The sequence below is a fragment of the Crinia signifera genome, chromosome 19 (assembly GCF_055691185.1).
Source record: "Crinia signifera chromosome 19, ASM5569118v1, whole genome shotgun sequence".
Taxonomy (NCBI): Eukaryota; Metazoa; Chordata; class Amphibia; order Anura; family Myobatrachidae; genus Crinia; species Crinia signifera.
In genome coordinates, this window is record NC_139226.1 from 17056843 (window position 1) to 17076850 (window position 20008).

At 43.8% G+C, this 20008-nt stretch overlaps 1 protein-coding gene across 1 annotated transcript; it reads right to left on the reverse strand.

The window, feature by feature from the left end:
- Nucleotides 1–301: 301 nt before the first annotated feature.
- Nucleotides 302–18999, reverse strand: LOC146042205 (phospholipase A2 inhibitor NAI-like). The gene is made up of 5 exons (XM_083162129.1): nucleotides 18842–18999; nucleotides 12760–12876; nucleotides 11034–11183; nucleotides 3770–3910; nucleotides 302–508 (listed from the first exon to the last, which is right to left on the reverse strand). Exons 1-5 carry the CDS (start codon nucleotides 18894–18896, stop codon nucleotides 324–326), a joined length of 648 nt encoding a protein of 215 aa, XP_083018255.1. The 5' UTR covers nucleotides 18897–18999; the 3' UTR covers nucleotides 302–323.
- Between the last annotated feature and the right edge of the window lie 1009 nt (nucleotides 19000–20008).

Consider the following 20008-nt stretch of genomic DNA (forward strand, 5'->3'; position numbering starts at 1 on the left):
GCTCTGTCAGGAAGGCAAAAACAGGCTGCGGCGGGAAGGGGTTAATAAGGACCTAACACTTAAATATTAAATTTAAAAAAATCAATTTTGGATGTTTAAAAAAAAAAAAAAAAAAAAAATTTGACCTCACCATCGGAACATCCCAACCATCATAACATTATATTTCTCAGGTGCCTACTCCTCCCACCAGATGGAGCCGTGTCAAGGAAAGCCTGGTGTGGTAGCATCTGATGCTATCAGGCAAGTTTTAGTTAAAACAACAATATAAAAAAAAACAAAGTCCTCAATAGCTAAACCAATGTGGATGAATCTTTGTACTTTATTTATGAAAAGAAAACTTTCGCCATTGCAATAGCAACAATAAAGGAAACAAGTGAATGACTGCGCAGGGCCAAAACTCCACTGCTACATGTCACTTCCACGTCGGCATTGCTTGAAGACTTGGTGCCAATGGAGCAGTAAGTTTTAGTGGCACAGCCACGTATAGCCACGGATAGTTTCTGTTGACCTGTGAAAAACAGAAGTTAAAATAAAGTTTCACCGATTTGGTTATTTAAAATAGAAAGAAAATAAAGGAGCACAGAGTAAAAGCATATAAAAAAGGTGGCCATACACTAGATCAGGGGTAGCCAACTCCAGTCCTTGACAGCTACAAACAGTAAAGCTGGCCATACATCAGAAAGATCGATCTTAAGATCGATTGTGCTCATGATTGTGTCCAATTTCCCTTTAATTCCCCGGCAGTCCTTGGTGGTTTTTGGACACACAATCCATCTTGGTGGCCACACATCAGAAAGATATTGTACCCAATCATACAATCTCAATTGATTGTAAGATGGATTGTATGCAGATTGTGTGCACATTGTGTGTCCAAAAACCACCAAGGACTGCCGGGGAATTGAAGGGAAATTGGACTGGAATGGCCGGGAGTCTCCCAAAAATGGGGTCCCCCTCCCGGATTCAGCGGGACCCCCACTGTGGCCCCCGATTGCGGCCATCTTATCCCTACCTTGGCATTTAAATGCCGTAAATCCGCGGGTCTCAGAGAGGGCGGAGCTAAAACGACACAATCGCGTCATTTTAGCCCCACCGCCTCCACGAAGATCTGTGAATTCGGCCATTTTGCATCGTGGGGGTGGGGCTTAATGATGTCACATCCAAGCCCCGCCCCCCGAGCAGCTGCTGAAAGTCTCCTCTCCGGGCTTCTCCCGGAGAGGTGAATATAAAAGTCGGCAACCCTGTGCCAGTGTAATAATTTTAAAGCATTGGTGGACAGTGGAAGCAGCAGCCTCGGGAGCAGTGGCGGCCCCTACCTTCTCGGGGGAGGGGATATGCCTCTGGCTGCAGCTGCCGCGGGGGTACCGCAATGCAGGTGTCGCTGCCGCCGCTCTCCTCCCGTCCCTGGTGCCTGTCCTATGATGACAGGCGCCGGGACTGGCGTACACGTAGTACAAACATATGTACTGCGCATGAGGCCAGCTTCTATGGGCTGCTTCGGCAACAGCCCATAGAAGGAATCTTGGTGCCGGTGCCTGTACATTACGAATGACAGACACCAGGACCAGCGTGTGCGCAGTACCAATATCGGTACTGCGCATGTGCAATTGCCGATCTTCCATGGCAGCCCACAGGCATCCCAGAGGGAGGGAACACCTCCTAATGGGACTGCCTTGGTGACTGGCAGGTCGGACGTCCAATAGGAAGTCACTGCCAGTCACAGTGAAGCCAGTGTAGTCTAACAGACTGCATCTGGCTTCACTAGTGGCGGATTTTACCTGGAGGGCTGCAGCCCTGCAGACCATAGGTAAAAACCGCCACTGCTTGGGAGGATTTTCTTCTGTGTTCGAGGCTGCTGCTGTCGCCGCTGGGTAGAGGGAGGCACGGCCACTGAGCAGGGAAGGCGAGAGGAGGCGGCTGGAGACCTGGCAGCGGCGACTTCTCACGCGGGGAACTGCGGCTTACGGATGACTGGCGACCTGAGAGTGATTTCACTGGCTGCAGGTGCAACCTAGGAGGTGCAATGCGCCTGGGAAGGAGCATTGCATCAAACCTCCTTTCATGTACATGCAATCTGGGCACTGAACATGCAATTAATCACTGAAATTGCATGTAAATTGCCCTAGTGTATTGGGGCCATAAGACAGTGGTCCTCAACAGTTCACGTTTTTCAGGTCTCAACACAGAATGTGGGTCTTTCAATTGTGTCAGTGAGTAATGAGCACACCTGGAAAACATGGACTTTTGGGGTTCATTGAGGACTGAAGTTGAGAACCACAGTTCTAAGAGGTAACCTTTGCTTTTTTAGGTCAGTAGATTCCAGGTAGCCTGATAAACGGTTAGCAAGGCTGCAATATTTGCAGATGGACAAAACCATGCAGTGGCAAACGCAGGATTTTCAGAAGGGGGTTTCCAGAGGGGCGGAGCAAAGCACGGAGATGGACACTTAGGTGACCCAGTATATGCCGGGTCAGTTAAAGTATTATAGATAGACCAAATGTATATAAATAATAAAAATAATAATAATACATATACATAACAGCAGTGTAGACCCCTGGGCATAGCAATATATTGGGGCCCCTACCGATCCTCCAGCGGTAGGGGAAGCTTTGATGTCCCGCGGGTGGTAGGGGGTATTATATCAACCACTCAGTATGAAGGGCCTGGATCAGTAATTTCCACTAATTTCCCCTTTACTGCACAGATGGTGGGAGAAGGGGGCATTGGACTGAATGAAGGGGCCCTGATACATAACTTCCAGGGTGGTAGAGGATGTTTAATATGCAGAGATGGGGTGTATAGTGGAGTGGGCTTATTATTCATAATTTTCTGGTGGGAGGACAGCTTGCTTGACTGCAGATATCTCCAGTTCCCGGAAATAGATTTCTTAGATTTTAATGGAATTAAAAACTAAAGAATCCCACCTACCAAATGGTATTGGGGACTAGGGGATCAGATTTCAGGAGACAGAGCAATCTGCCAATTAGTATATAAAACTACATACCAGGTGTGTGGAGCTGGAGCAGTAACCAGCTGCTGGAAGGCTGATATCTCTGGTTCTGGGAATAGTAGAGGCAAGCTGCTAGTGTCCCTCAAAGGGGGAGAGTCCCAGCTTTTGGAATATATCCTTAGAAAAACTCTAAGTCAGACAGAACCTGAAATATCTGACTAGGAAGAGCAATTAACAGGCTTGGATGGGGACCACTGTTTTGAAGTCAGATATCTCCGGTTCCCAAGGGCCGATTTAAAAAATTCTTATACCCATGGAAAGAGGGGACCCTCAGCTTTCAGCCTCGGGCCCTTAGACTCCTGGGTGCGCTACTGCCATGCTATGAGAGTTATGGAGCATACACATGGGGCGATTACAGGCACCACGTTGTTAAGAGATCTGTCTAGATTGCTTAAAAATGAAGCATGGATCACTCAGTGCGTATGGCCCCCGGTGATGGCAATGTTCCGTCCCGCTAGTCGCTGTCGCCTGATTACATTAATACAGCATGCAATACATATATATATATATATATATATATATATATATATATATATATATATATATATATATATATATATATAGTGATTGCCAGTGTTCTCGCCATTGAGAATACTGGCAGTGACAGATCGCTCAGTGCATAGCGCTGGTGCAGCAGCCTCTGATAAATAATCTCTATAATGTAGATTGTTTATAAATGACCAAGATAAATTTCCCTGGACTGTACAGCGGGTGTTGTGTCCCCGTTTATGTGATGCTGCATAAACAAAGCGGCATAATTACCGTAAATATTGGAACGTTGGAGTAGACACATATTTTCACTCCCACTGCATCTCATGGTGTCCGCAGTGTAGCAGTAGTCAGAGTTGGATGAGATACATGTCCGGCAGGTCACACCGTTTGGCTGATCGTTATCGGCAGGTACTGTAAGATACAAAACATTAGTTATTTAGTGGGGATGCGGCCATTTGGTCTACAGCATGATGGTAGACAGTCATTAGGTCGACATGGGAAAAGGTCGACAGGTCATTAGTTCGACATGGGGTTTTTCACTGATTTTTTGAGTCGACATGTGCCAACAGGCGGTATTTCATGCCCTACCATCCACTAGGACGTGGCAGGATAAAAAAAAAAAAATAGTGGGGGTGCACTTTAAACTGTGTCCATGTCTTCTGTGTTGACATTCAGGTAAAAAAAACTGTGAAAAACCCCATGTTGATCTTTTAACTGTCGACCTAGACATTGTCGAACTAATGACGAGTCAAACTAACGACCTTTCGACCTAGACCCATATCTACCTAATGACTGTCGACCATCATGCTGTAGACCAAATGACCCCAACCCATTTATGGTAGCTGTAATGTTTCCCATACACTGGTGGGATATGGAGACTTTGCATCCTATTCCGAAGGAACGCATATGTTTGTGATGCTCGGTCCCATCAGGGCCAGATATAGGGGGTCGGGGTCAGTACCCCTCTATCTAGGGCCCCCTGTGGTCAGCATGTATTTATTTTTTGTGCATGGGAGTGGGGTAGTGCTGCAGCTTCACCTATCTGACAATGTGACAGTGATTAATGGTGCTGAGCATCTGGAGCAGAGGCACACTGACTGCACATATGTGCAGTGCATTACTGGGAGTTGACCCATGAGACTTTGGACAAGAGATCAGAGGCTGAGAAGCTTGTGCTGAGCTCTGATTGCGGGAGTTCATCACATGCTTCTCAGGTCCATGGAAGACAGCAGCAGCCTCGTCATGGGAAGGATTTTAATCAGAGGCAGCGCTACAGAGTAATGTACAGAAGGAAAATTCACTGTATGCAAAAGGGTCACATACGATGTATTGCATGTGATCCTGACGCCCAGGAAATTATTGGGCAGTTCCAGTGTGGTTAATGTCATCTTTGTCAGTATTCTCAAGTCCACATTATATATTTTGACAAAATATTCTGCCCCGATCTCCTGTCAGGTGTTTTAATTTCGCTATCGGTTGTAAATTCCATCAATGATGACTTTCCAAGTAAAAAAATAAATAAATATATATATATATATATATAGAGACAGTTGTGGTTTGGCACTCTGGACGATAATTGATGAAACCAAGGTGCCCTCCGTGGGTGTGTAGATATTTGTGGTATCACAAACTGAGTCCACTTCCTGGATTGAAGCTTGTGAAGAAGAGGCGGCACTCAATGGGTTGATTTTTAAAGGTGTATTATAAATAGCATAAGTGCTCCAATGACGGTGGTTACATTAGACAGACGACGTTTCAAGACCTGTGCGGTCTTTTCATCAGGTCAAATAATGCATACATGGTGAGTAAGCCGTGCAAAAGATTACAACAAAACAGTTTCTTACCTCTCTAAGGTGGGGGAATAGTACTCCAGGACCGCCAGAAATATGTATTACAATTGGACGAGTTATTAAAGGACACCACAACATACAAGCGCCTTGCATCCAACCCCACAGAACAATATAAAAAAGTATTACATGACATTCTGAAACCTGCAGTGAAAACACAACAGATTGATAATAAAATCATGAGAAATTTAATGAATGAACACCCGAAAATCCCTGTGATCTATTCAATTCCGAAGATTCACAAAGATGAGAGGAATCCTCCACCAAGACCGATTATATCGGCAGTTGATTCAATCGCTCATCCAGTAGCCCAATGGCTAGACATGTTTTTACAGCCACTAATAATGCAAGAGCAAACGTTTCTTAAAGATACTACTCAGCTGCTAAATAAATTAAGGACTATACCACAGACTCCATCGGGTATGATCATGTGTACACTGGATGTAAAGAATTTATATTCAGTAATACCCCATTCCAGTGCACTCGCAGCAGTAGAAACATTTCTACACCGGAAAAAATTCGATGCAATCCCCATCCCTCTATTGCATTGCTGCAATATACTTTAACCCACAATTTCTTCATGCACAATGGTCAGTTTTTTAAACAAATAACCGGGTGTGCGATGGGATCACCGGTAGCGCCGGCACTAGCGAATATCTACATGTTCGAACAAGAACAGGAATTCTTTTTCAAGGACATCACGATAGCAAGGAGGATCTACATGTATTCAAGATATATAGACGATCTGATACTATTCTGGACCGATACTGAAGAATCCCTGGTAGCAGTGATTAACTCAATAAATGCCACAAATACGCCAATTAAATTCACGCATGAATTGAGTAAAAAATCCATCAACTATTTGGATGTGACCATACAAATTGAGAATAATCAGCTCCAGACATCGGTATTTAATAAACCAACAGATAGGAATACATTCCTCCTAAAATCAAGCTGTCATGCACCTGCATTAACCCGTGGTCTTCCTCGCTCACAAATGCTACGAGCAGCAAGGATCTCCAGCAATAAAAGCACGTTATCAAATACACTGGATGACATGATCCATAAATTCACAGTTCGGGGATATCCATATAGAGAACTGTTAAAACAAAAAGCACAAGTGATGGAGATACCATGGGAAAGTCTATTGAAAAAAGGTTCCCAACAAGCAAATTCAGAACAAAATTCCTTTTGTCACCAAATATACGCCAACGTGCCAGGAGCTTCCCCGGATAACCAAAAAATTGTGGCCCATTGTCACCAGCGACAAAGACCTACCATGCATGAAAGACAAGGAGCTCATGCCCTCCTACCGCCGCGGCAGAAACATCAGGGATATCCTGGTGAAAACCAACTTGTCACCCTTGCCCAAAGAGACATTTTTACCTATAAGAAACCGCGGATGTGTAAGATGCCCATCATGCACGACCTGTAGCTACATGGAACCTGGTACCTATGTAAAAAATCCCCACACTGGAAAAAAATACAAAATACATCAAACCTTGACATGTACTTTGACCTACATTATATATATTATAATCTGTCCATGCGGTTTAATATATGTGGGACAAACAACAAGAGATCTCAGGACCAGGATGGCACAGCATCGCTCATCGATTAGAGCCTCATTGGAGGGGAAGGATTCAAAAGCAATAGAACAACCTGTTGCAAAACATTTTAGAGCTATGGGTCACTCGCTAGCGAGTTTACGCTGCAAGATCATTGATCATATACCATCAAATCCAAGAGGGGGTGATCGCCAAAAAAGATTGTCCCAATGTGAGTCAAAGTGGATTCATACATTAAATTCCTTAACACCGCACGGAATGAATGAAAAATTCACGTGGAACATTTTCCTTTGAAATGAGTGAGTACCTGGATAAGAAGATTGCCAAGGCTATGCACTGTCAGGATACAGTAACAGAGGACCAGAGCCAAGCCCTAAATAGATAAAGTTGACGATAAAGCCGAAATTGAGCTAACAACAACATCAGGACCGCATGTGAGAACGGCGGATCCTGATACAATACGGAAGCACGGCCAGCCTGAACATTATGATAGGACAGTGACTCAGTCCCCTCTAGAGGGATACCTTCTCCTTTTTGATTAGAAGCAATAGATATATGCTTTTAATAAAAGTAACTAATATTGATAAAGTGATGTAATAGAAATATACTGATACCCGTACGTTAGTATTTTAAACCTTCAAATCATTCACGTTTTTTACAGCGCTTGTGATATATCACAAAGTGTATAAGTTAATCACTATTGTTCCACTAGTTATATTGTTATATTGCAGTGTCACGTTTTTAGCACTAATCCTATGTTTATCATACACAGCAGCGTGATGCCCTGTTCTCAGTGACGTCACAGAGGTAACTCCCATGGGGCGGCCCTGGGAGACCGGCCTCCCGGAAGTCCCAGAGACGCGGCATCGCTCCTGCACGCTGAAGTAACCTATTTAATGTCTCACTAGAGAGGTAAGAAACTGTTTTGTTGTAATCTTTTGCACGGCTTACTCACCATGTATGCATTATTTGACCTGATGAAAAGACCGCACAGGTCTTGAAACGTCGTCTGTCTAATGTAACCACCGTCATTGGAGCACTTATGCTATTTATAATACACCTTTAAAAATCAACCCATTGAGTGCCGCCTCTTCTTCACAAGCTTCAATCCAGGAAGTGGACTCAGTTTGTGATACCACAAATAAATATATATATATATATATATATATATATACATACATACACATATACACACACACACACACACATACACAAAAAGGGGAATACCCAACCGCGCCCCAAGAAATAGGTAGCAGCAACTCTGATTGCCCCCTGTTAGCTGGGGCCAAAGAGATGGATAGAAATAGAGAAAGGTTCAGAGTGCGCTATGGATCAGTACACAATTTAAAACACTAGAATTTAATAAAATATTGTCTTATAAAAGATTACATGACTGATAAAACAAAACAGTTCTTTTAATAGATCCAATGAAGTTGCAGGCCCAACGCGTTTCGTCAACGAATTGACTTCATCAGGGGCTTTGGAAATAATGATTGGCAAGACAATTTTGCACTGTAAATACAAACAATGTAGTTCAATAATATGAACAAAAATTGTACTGTAATTAATACAAACAATACAGCTCAGTAATATGAACACGCATAAAAATGACATAAATGATGGTTAAATCCATTGGAAAGCCATCTAATGATGAAATGTATACCTCTTTTCTACAGATGTATATATATTTTTGTATACGGTCTACCTCTGGGAAACTCAGTTTTTTGCGGTTTCAAACAGTTGGAAAATCTTTCCATCAAGAAGGTATAAATTGTGACTTTCTTCTCACGGTGATTTTGTGCCACTTATGTACCTAAAACCTCTCCCCTGGGATACTGGTCTCCCCTTTTTTTTTAAACTATCGGCATTGATTGTTCTAAATTATGGTAATTACCAAAAAACAAATGAAACAACTACGGTAGCCTATTGTTATGACTATTTATGTTCTAGGTTCTTCTCCACTGTCCTCCTCTCCATATCCTATTTCTCATTTATGTAATTTTTATGCGTGTTCATATTACTGAGCTGTATTGTTTGTATTATTTACAATGCAAAATGGTCTTGCCAATCAATATTTCCAAAGCCCCTGATGAAGTAAATTCGTTGACGAAACACGTTGGGTCTGCAACTACATTGGATCTATTTAAAGAACCGTTTTGTTTTATCAGTCATGTTATGTAATCTTATAAGACAATATTTTATTAAATTCTAGTGTTTTAAATTGTGTACTGATCTATAGCGCATGATTGAATATATATATATATATATATAGCAGTAGACTCTCGCACTCAGACTGTTATATCCAGGTAGGAGAAAGGAGGCGGCACTCGACACGGATTGGTTTAAAGGTGTATTTTTAGTAGAAAAACATAATTAAGACTCTTGTGTATGCAGCATGACGACGTTTCAAGACCGGGACGGTCTTTTCATCAGGTCATACAGCAAGTGGCAAGGTGATGTGCGTATAAGCATAACATAACAGTTTCTTACCTCATCCATGAGACATTATATAGGGAGAAGCGTGGTGAAACAGCGTGCAGTCGCGATGCCAAGCCCTCTGAACTTCCGGGAGGCTCGACCCTCCGGGCCGCCCCGGGGGTGTGACCTCTGTGACGTCAGCTTGAGCCGGCACCGCACTGAAAGAATGTGCAATATAATTAGTGTTAGTGAAAAAAAACCAATATAAACTCAATAACAGTGCAGGTCAAAGTAAACGTGTAAATGTGCACAAGTAATAGAAAAAATTATGAAAAGAAGAAAGGTTATTTAAAAGCTAACGATAAAGGTAAATCAATATAATTACGATAAAATATAATCAGTATCACTGCAGCCGTGGATAGGTTCCCTCCTATCTATATTGTAAAGTGCTACGATTCTGGTTAAGGAAAGTATATATGTTAATATTCTACTGTCTATTGAGGAATATATAGTCCCAGCGCCTGTGAGGTGCTAGCAGATCCAGGACGGGGTTCCGTAAGTTCTTAACGTGTTTTAGTTCTGTTCATATCTTGTTGAGTCTCACAGGAAGATGTTCCAGGTGAATTTTTCGTTAAGCCCATTGGGCACCAGTGTGTTCAAGGTGTGAATCCAACGGGACTCACATTGTGACAGTCTTTTGTGACGATCCCCACCCCTTGGGGATTGGGGTACGTGATCGATGATTTTACAGCGTAGGCTGGCTAGGGAATGTCCGCATTGCTTGAAGTGCTTCGCGACGGGTTGTTCAACCCCTTTTGTGTCCTTTCCCTCTAGCACTGCCCTTATTGAGGACCGATGTTGTGCCATTCTTGTTCTGAGGTCACGGGATGTTTGTCCAACATATAGTAGTCCGCAAGGACATATGATAATGTATATAATGAACGTCAAGGTACATGTGAAGGTTTGTTTCAATTTGTGTTTTTGTCCAGAGTGTGGATTTTTTACATAAGTACCTGGCTCCATAGACCTACATGTTGTACAAGTTGGACATCTCACACTTCCACGGTTCTTAATTGGTAGGAAAGTTTCTTTGGGTAAAGGTGTGAGATTGGTTTTTACAAGTATATCTCTTAAGCTTCTCCCACGGCGGTATGCGGGCATCAAAGATTTATTTTTAAGACAGGGTAGGTCCTTGTCACTCGTGACTATTGGCCACAATTTCTTGGTTGTATGTGACAGAATGTCACAAGTAGGTGTATATTGAGTGACGAAAGGAATTCTATTCTCCGTTGTGCGTGATTGGGCTTTTGTTAGAAGTTGTTCTCTGGGGATGAGCATAATCTAATTTTTTTGTTGTTTTAGTAATTTTTGGTCATATCCCCGTATGATGAATTTATTAATCATATCGTCCAAAGTAGCTGACAACGCAGGTTTAGAGTTCGAGATCCGGGCTGCACGCAGCATCTGGGATCTCGGGAGGCCCCTGATGAGTGCCGGTGGGTGACAGCTTGACCTGAGTAAGAATGTATTCCGATCGGTCGGTTTGCTGTATACAGATGTATATATTTGATTATTTTCGATCCGTATGAGTACTGATCTATAGCGCATGATTGAATATATATATATATATATATATATAATTTTTTTTTTATTAATTAGTAGACTATTCTATGGAACTGGCAGAAGGAGTAAAACACTTACATGTAGGCACTGCTGGGGTGCAGCTATCATTGTAACAGCAGGAGGTGGCCATCTTTATGCTGCTTCCGGTGGTGCTGAGAGATGCGGTCGTATTACACTGCGTATTCGGCACACAGGACAGAGCGTATATTTCATTTATTGTGATCCCAACTGTACAAAAACAACAAGGGGTTTACTAAATAAAACACAATTCACACTGCCAAACCATTATCAGCCCTACTATGTGGCCAGAAAAGGTTCCAAGCCGCTTCCGTTCGCCGCGCTGAAGTCCACTCGCGGGTGACGTCACCAGCAGTGGCCGCAGCCTGCTCATATAGAAGGGCACCATAGCCCAAAATAAATATGGCCGATGGCAGCCGCCGCATATGGAATGACACCAGCACCGGCACTAATAGGACCGGCCCTGGCAGCACGATAGACGGCCCAGCCAAGTGAGAATTTGGACCAGCCCACCGGAAAATGGCCCGGTTTCCCGGTGGGCCAATCCACCCCTGCCTATCGCTGTCATTTTTTAAACACATGACGACCTGATCTGATTAGCTGGAGTATATTTTATCATATTTAGGGCAGGATGTACTAAAAAAAAAAATATATGTGGTAAAAATCCAGTTTCTGGGTCTCTGCAGCATTTTCGAATTCACTAAAGCCCCTCCCGCTGGGCCTTCGCTGTGGGGGTTATGCCATCTCTAGTACTGCTGTGTGAGGGATCTAGCACGGATCCCTCCCAGCATGCCCTGCGGCAGCCAGCTTCTCTGCACATGTGCAGTTGGACTTCTCCGTTAGAAACAAGGAAGTCCAGGCAGCTGCTGGGATCCCAAAAGGCAGCTCTTTTTTGGAGAGCTGCCCTTTGTGTTGCTCATCGCATATGTTAGTACATTTGCAGTGAGCATTGGTGCACAGCTGTTAGGTATATCCCGCCCTCAATGGCAGGTACTCAATGCCGGTGCAAGCGGCCGGCAAGGGGGTTAAACAGCGAGGATTGCTGAAAACCAGCGATCCTCGCTGTTTAACCCCCGCACCGGCCGCTCGCACTATGCAACGTTCTGGGGAAATCTCGTCGTCACAGGACGGCGAGAATTCCCCAAAACAGCAAGACCCGCGGCTGCTGCAGGAAACTCGCAGTTTTTAGCCGCGGGTCTCGCTGCTTCTGGAGCCGCATCCGCCAATTCCCCCTCACTCAAAAAACGGAGCGAGGGGAAATTGGCGGATGCGGAGGCTGTGTTGAATGCTGTCAGGGTAAGTGGTGACAGCGAGCAGGAAGCCCTGCTCGCTGTCACCACTCGCCCAGAGCATTGAATACCTGCCAATGAGTTTGATCACTCTTTGATAAATGAGGACCGCCATTCTCCCCTGACCTGTGTCTTGCTCTGGATACATAGGGTTAAATTTAATATGATGAGAGATTCAGAAAGTGAGATATTTGGTAACAAGTCTCTAGTTTTTTTAAAGCGGCAATCATTTGCACTTCAGAATCAAACTGGTTTTGTAGTGTAAATGATTGTCGCTTTAAAAAAAAAAAAAAATATATGTCGATTCCTTACCAGATCTCTCACTTTCTGAATCTCTCATCTATTACATTTCCCCCCCATGAAGTGGATAAAACATGTAAGCAACATACTAAAATTAGTTCCCAATATATTTTCAAAAACAAACAAGCAAAAATTGTTGGTAGCTTAAAAAGCCAGCACAAGTCCCATTATAAATATGCAATCTCTGTATTACATACATACGAACGATGTTTTAAGTGCACCGCCGCAAGCTTGATCGGCACGACACATCATGGTCTCTCCGGAACAGTCGGTGAAATTGGTGCCCGTGCACTGCTTACATGTCAGAGCGAAACCTGCAATTGGAAAATGAAAACAGAGCAGAGAAGAATCGTGAAGCGAGGATACTGTATGTTCTAAGCACAAGTTGTCTTCTTACAGATACTGTGGTAACATGGTTATTGGTACAATTGCAGGAAAGTCATAGCAATGAAACGCGTAGGGTGGCGTTGGTTTGAAACCTTCGTCATTCATTCAGTGTTGGATGATATGGTTATAGCCATGGCTCCAGACTGTAATTGAAACAGTGATCTGATGATGGGGGTTATTCAGACCAAATTTCTACTGTGTGAATTTGCAGAGCCTTGCGATCAGATAGTCCCTGCCCCTGGCAGTGGAATCCCACCCTGTACAACTCTGCGAAAGGCTTGGGAAAATATTGCCAATTGTCGTCCAGCTGCTAATCCCATTCGTCGTGACCCTAATGCATGCCCAATGGTTTGATATTCGATCGGCTTGCAAATTCACACAGCAGCTATCAGGTGTGAATAACCCCCGCAGCCTGAACGTTTCTAAAACGTTTATTAAATGAATATAAAGTCTGTCAACAGTATCACATGATGGTGGTCCGTCATGGTATTCCTTCTTGTTATTGTGTTGGGATGATTTCAGACAGTTTGTTCGTTTTTTTTTTTTAACACAATAATGGTGGACTCGCCCATAGAAATGCTGGGTGGGCCCCAGGAAACACAGGCGTTCCCTGCCTGCTCAGGGGCGGTCGGCTGATGTCACATGATTCAGACTGCGTGGGAGGGAGGGGGTGGAGCATTCAGTGGGGTGGCGTTAACCTGCCCACTAGGCTGTATGAATATACATAGCCTAGTGTGCCGCCCATTATAGATATGCCAATGACTCTACTTTTTGTATTTGTGCAATGTTACGTCAGAGGAAATAGCGCAATCTCTAAGTCGCAACCCTCTTGCACTGCACGGAGCTTGAGACACAGGGGTTGCTTTTTCCCTTTAGGGTGTACAGAGGAGGTTTCCAGCATCAAATAAATGTGGAATGTTACAGACAATGGGCCAAGATGCACCAAACTTCAAAAAGTTATAAAGTCGAGAGTGATAAACAAACAACCAGCTCCCAACTGTCATTTTTCCCCCAAAAAAATTAGTCCATCCCATCCTTAAGCTGTTTGGTTAGGGATTCATCCATGGCTTATACGAAAGCCTGTGATCAGTGGCGTAAGTTTGTCACAGTTGCCCAGAGGCAAGATATATATTGGTGCCCCCCCCCCCACCCCAACGATAGATAGAGCACATATATTTCAGAAATTAGTTACAGAAGGGATATCAATGGCTTTCAATTAACTGATTTTTTAGTTTTTGAAACTAGCAGGGGAGGAGAGGTGCCCCCTTGGGAGTAGAAGCTCGGCGGCAGATGACTCCATTGCCTCCCAGAGTTCTGTCCCTGCCTGTGATCACTATTGTGGGTCCAGACTGCTAGCTACAAATCTCACCACATTAACTATAATATTGGGTATGAATCATAGGATAGACGGACATTCGGTCTACAAGCTTTAGGTTGACCACTGACAGGGTCATTTGGTCAAAACAAGCATTAGGTCAACATGGGGAAGGTCAACAGTCAAACGGCTTTTTCACCTTTTTTTATCTGGATGTCGAAACAGTCGACATGGACACTAAAAACAGTGCACCGCGTCCCCTCGAGGGCACACACACACACATATGTCAGCAGGAGGAGTTGTCGGACTCAACAAATTGTATGTATGTATGTATGTATGTATGTATGTATGTATGTATGTATGCATACACACACACACACACACACACACACACACACACCAAGATAGGGATTGGAGAACACTGAAACTCATTTATTTAAAACACATAACTTTTAATATACGTGAAAAACTTTTATAAAAAAAAGTTATGTGTTTTAAATAAATGTATAATGTTTAAACAAAGAATAAAAATGCTTTTAAAATTACATAGGAAATAAATGGATTGTATAAGTAAATCTGCAGGGACAAAGTTTAAGTACAAACTAGATACTACACCTTTAAGAACACCGGGCAACATGGATGAAAATATAATCAGGTAGTAACATGGATGAATGAGACGGACGGATATAAAAGTGACCACTACCACCTTAGCCTTGACAAAGATCCCGCCGTGGATCGAAACGCGTTGGCAGGTGGTCGTGGTCCTTTCGATCACCCAACCATTTGTTTGGACGGAGCTGCAAAATCTCTCCGCAAACACCGTAGCAGCACACAGATTCCCCATTCATCCTGGAAGCCGGTGCCACGGCTGCAGCAACTGGAGGGGAGCCAGACAGTGCATCCTAAACAGACATACGGATAACAACTTGTGCTAGGACAGGAGGAGGTGTAGATACATCCTTCACATCCTGGGACATAACATACTGGACAGACCCAACCTGTGACAGTCACCGGATTTTTTGTATGTGAGTTTTTTTCCCCACTTTTTCTATACATTTCATTGTTAAATAAATCTCTATAATTGAAAAATCGGTACCAGTTTTTAACATCTAACCCAAAGCGCCTGAGTTTCAGTGTTCTCCAATCCCTATCTTGTTAAATACATTTGCAGTACCGGCTGATTGAACCGGCTGGGGAGCTCATTCGGGATGCTGGGGAAGAGGCGCGTTTGAAAATCACACACCACCCCTGTGCATACACAGCAAATACAAACCGGCTTCACTTACAAATACAAACAAGGGTACTTGTGTACTATCACGGCGCCCATCGCATCACAGACCATAAGGCATGCGATGCGACGAGATGTCCCCGATGTCATACAATGTTAAAATTGTATAGAATTGTATATGGCATACAATGCGATTTTAAATTTTATAAGCACCCTAATGGGGGCTTACAATGTTAAATGCACCCTCACTATGAACGTGAACCCGAAGCGTGGCGAGCACAGAGAGCCCGCGAGGGGCGGCAGTATGCGTCCTACGACCCTTTTCATACCCCCACTATCCACGTCGGTGTGGAGTTGATTCTATATAGTGTGGCGAGCGCAGCGAACCAGAAGCGTGGCGAGCGCAGCGAGCCCGCGAGGGGCGGCAGTATGCGTCCTACGACCTTTTCATACCCCCACTACCCACGTCGGTGTGGAGTTGATTTTATATAGTGGCGGAGGGGACGCGGAATACATGTAAAGTAATACGCGTCTGCTCGCCATGCTTCGGGCTCGGTGGCTCGCTGCGCTCGCTACACTATGTAAAATCAGCTCCATGCCGACGTGGATAGTGGGGGTATGAAAAGGTCGGAGGACGCGTACCGACGCCGCTCGCCACGGTTCGGGTGCTCGTTCATACTGGGGATGCATTTAACATTGTATGCCCCCATTAGGGTGCTTATACAATTAAACATCGTATAGGGGGCTTACAAAATTTTAAATCGCATCGGGTGTATGGCATGCAATGCGATTATATGGTGTGCGACCAAATATCGTGGGCGCCGTGCTAGTACACAAGTACCCAAACAAGATATCATTATTTATTAAAGCACATGAGCCACCATAACTTATAAGAAGAAAAACCCTCAGGCTCATTGTGTTATTATTTGCAGCCAGCGCCCAAAAATAAAGATTCCTTGTCAGCACAATCAGCTGCTAAGGAATCTTTCTTCTCCCAGATGTGCCGTTGGCGAGTCACTGGGACGTCTGAGTATGACAGACAGAACTATATCTGCAGGTGCACAATTAGGGTGTGGATTAGCTAGCAGACAATGTCGAGGTGGGATCCGGCAAAAAGAGAGACAACCATTAGGTCTACACCATTAGTTTGACAAGCAAAAAGGTCGACATGCAAAAATGTCGACAGTACCATTATGTCAAAATGGTTAACATGGGTTTTTCACTGTTTTTTGAGCCGACAGGCGGATTTCATGCCCTACCATCCACTAAGGTGAGAATAAAATAGCGATGCGAGGGGCTGCGGTTCACTTCAAACTGTGTCCATGTCGACATTTGGGTCAAAAAAGTGAAAAAACCCATGTTGACCTAGACATTGTCGACCTAATGGTAGTGTCAGCCTTTTTGCATGTCGAACTAATGGTTGTCTATCTTTTTGCTGTAGATCCCTTGTTCCGGTTCCGTCGAGGTAGGCAGTCAATACTTCCATATCAAAAAGGTCCACATTCAGTTGATCAACAAGCAAAGGATTTTTCTGGTGATGACACCTCAGTGCGGGGACCCACAATTAGTGTAGCGCTTTCTATTGAGTCCATGTTTATATTAAAGCATGAAAAGAAATCTGTTCCTGATTCTGGTTGGTTTGCAAAAGCAAATTCTCTTTAATGGACAAAAGCATGCTGCACTGCAGGTGGGGCAGATGTAACATGTGCAGAGAGAGTTTGATTTGGCTGGGGTTTGTACTTGGATATCTATATTGCAGTGTATTTACCCTCACAGAAACAAAACAACCAAATCTAACTCTCTCTGCCCCTTGTCGCTATTGCTATGCCCCTGCACAAAAAGCGATGTACAGTAGGACCTTTTCTAAGCAATCTACTTAGATCGCTTAGAAAATGCACTGAAATCACCACATATGTATCCCCAATCCACTCTGCTGCTAGAGTGGGGGCGGGTGGGCGTTCATTCACGTGGAGGGGTTTGGTGGATTTGCGCGGCTGCGCATTCGCAGCCTTGCGAAACAACCAGAATAACCCCCCATATTCAACACAATACTGAAATTCACACTTTAAGGGGGCGGAGCCCATTACGACGGTATGAAGAGCGCGATGAATCACCTAGTTTCCTTTGTAAGGTAACCATTACAGGTTAAAATGATGAATAAAGGTTTGCTTGCCAATTTTCACACCTATTTTGTCAAATTCACTTGGCACTAAAGCTGTGTACACACGGGGGCGATAGGGGCTGAAATTGCTGGAAATATGGTGGCATGCGACCATATTGCAAGTGATGGGATGAAAAGGAGACACTGAGCAATATATTGCTCAGCCATATATTGCAAGCAATATATCTCCCCCGTGTGTACGGGGCTTTAAAGCGTTAAGCTCAATAATACCACAATTAGCAGGATCCTGCACAATAAATACATACATTAATAAATAAGTAATAACAAGGACTGCTACAGTATGGTGATTACACCCTAGATATAATACATTATATACAGGGGTTACAGTCAATATTTCGGAAAACACCCTGCAATAAGTCATAATAATGAGGATTACCGAGAATGTTGCAAAAATACGGTGATCCCACGAAAGCATTAACAGAGTTATTGCAACACACTAAACAAGATCATGCAGGCTCTCAAGGAAAGTGCTCTCTGACTGTGTCCCTGATCTCACAGATTGTACTGTATATAACATCCTAGTATTATATATCACGGCCACCTACCTGACCCTCTCCTTCAGGGAGAAAATGCTCTGTTCCTGGACTTCCCTGGTAATGCAGGATTGCCATCGCCTGTGGTGACAACTTTATGATCAATAACCTACCTCCCCACAGGTGACAGCAATCATACATTACCAGGGAAGCCCAGGAACAGAGCATTGTGTCCTCCTGGAGAGGGGCATGCTGGGAGGTATGGATAATGCATGATTGCCAGCACCTGTGGGGAGCTGGGTAACCGATAACAAAAGGTGTCACCACAGGTGCTGGCAATAATACATTACCAGGGAAGTCCAGGAACAGAGCATTGTCTCCCTGTAGGAGACGGTCAGGTAGATACTGTAAGTCCACATACATCTTGGTTTTATTGTGCTGTGTATGACACAATTTGGCATACCTTGGACTACGCTTTGTGATTTAAAAAATATTGCTTCTCCAATTTATTACTTTATACAAATTCTACTACTCATTTTTACACTCTATCTAAGTTACTTGCTACATTTGGAAAAACAGGTGATAAATTGAGAAAAAAAAGCAATTGTTCAATACATCCCAATATCCTCCAGGACCCAGGTGACAGAACAGGTCATTGTAAAACAGAGCGTATACTGTAACGTCATGTACTCACCAGGGGCCGTCAGAGCTGAGAGGATACACAGAAATCCAAGGAGAGACCCCATCATGTAATGCTGCACTCTAGATAACAGTCTACTGCAGGGTAAGTAAGCACTGCAGCTGTATTCTGTTCCTATATAATTAGGGAAGGCGGAGCCAAGAGAACTTCAAGCTCTGGGCACTAGATGCAAATATATACCTCCCAACATGATCCATTCCAGGAGGGACACTCTGCTTTGCTCCTGGACTTCCCTCTTATTGCATGATTGCCATCACCTGTTTAGAAACAGGTTCATTGATAGGAAAGGTGTTTCACCACAGCTGATGGTAATCATACATTAAGAAGGAAGTCCAGAAATAGAGTATTGTGTCCTTCCTAGAGAGGGTCATACTGGGAGGTATGCCCATGTGTAATCAAGATGTAGTAAACCACAGGTTCTCAAAGTCGGTCCTCAGGACCCCACACAGTGCATGTTTTGCAGGTCCTCTCACAGAATCAAGACAAATATTTAGTTCCACCTGTGGGGCTTTTGAAATGTGTCAGACAGTGTAAATAGTGCACCTGTGCACATGCAGGGTGACCTGAAAAACGCAAACTGTGTGGGGTCCCGAGGACCGAGTTTGAGAACCACTGTAATAAACCATCAGAGATTAGAAGGCTCACTACAGCCTGGCTTCCCCAGCTGCGGCCATATAGATGGCACAGGTGGCGTCTAGCTAAAATATTCTTTCCGGCACTGTCTAAATAATTGGGCGATAGCAACGCTGAAGTGCTGCGAATCACTATCGCCCGCTATGTACACATGGGGTGATTATGCCTACCCTTTTAGGTGATTTTGACGATGTAGTCAAAATCGCCTGGAAGAATCGCCCCATGTCTTTAGTCCCCCTGCAGCCTGTGTATCAGTAGTCTTCTTATCTGTGTCTTCTTATCTCTCTGTCTGTTTATGCTTTTTTCGGTGTAAAATGTGGCTGAGGAATTTTTATTTGTAATAGAGATGTAGGAACAAAAAATTTTACAGCCTCAACGAGACTGCTAATGAATTTAGGCAGTGCTTCTCAAATTCACATATTATAAACAGGAATGATCCTTCCTAATATATGTGTCGCTTCCTAATGATGGTCTCCTCTCTGGTTAAAAAATAAAAAAATTAAGATAATAAACCCTCAGGTTCATCCA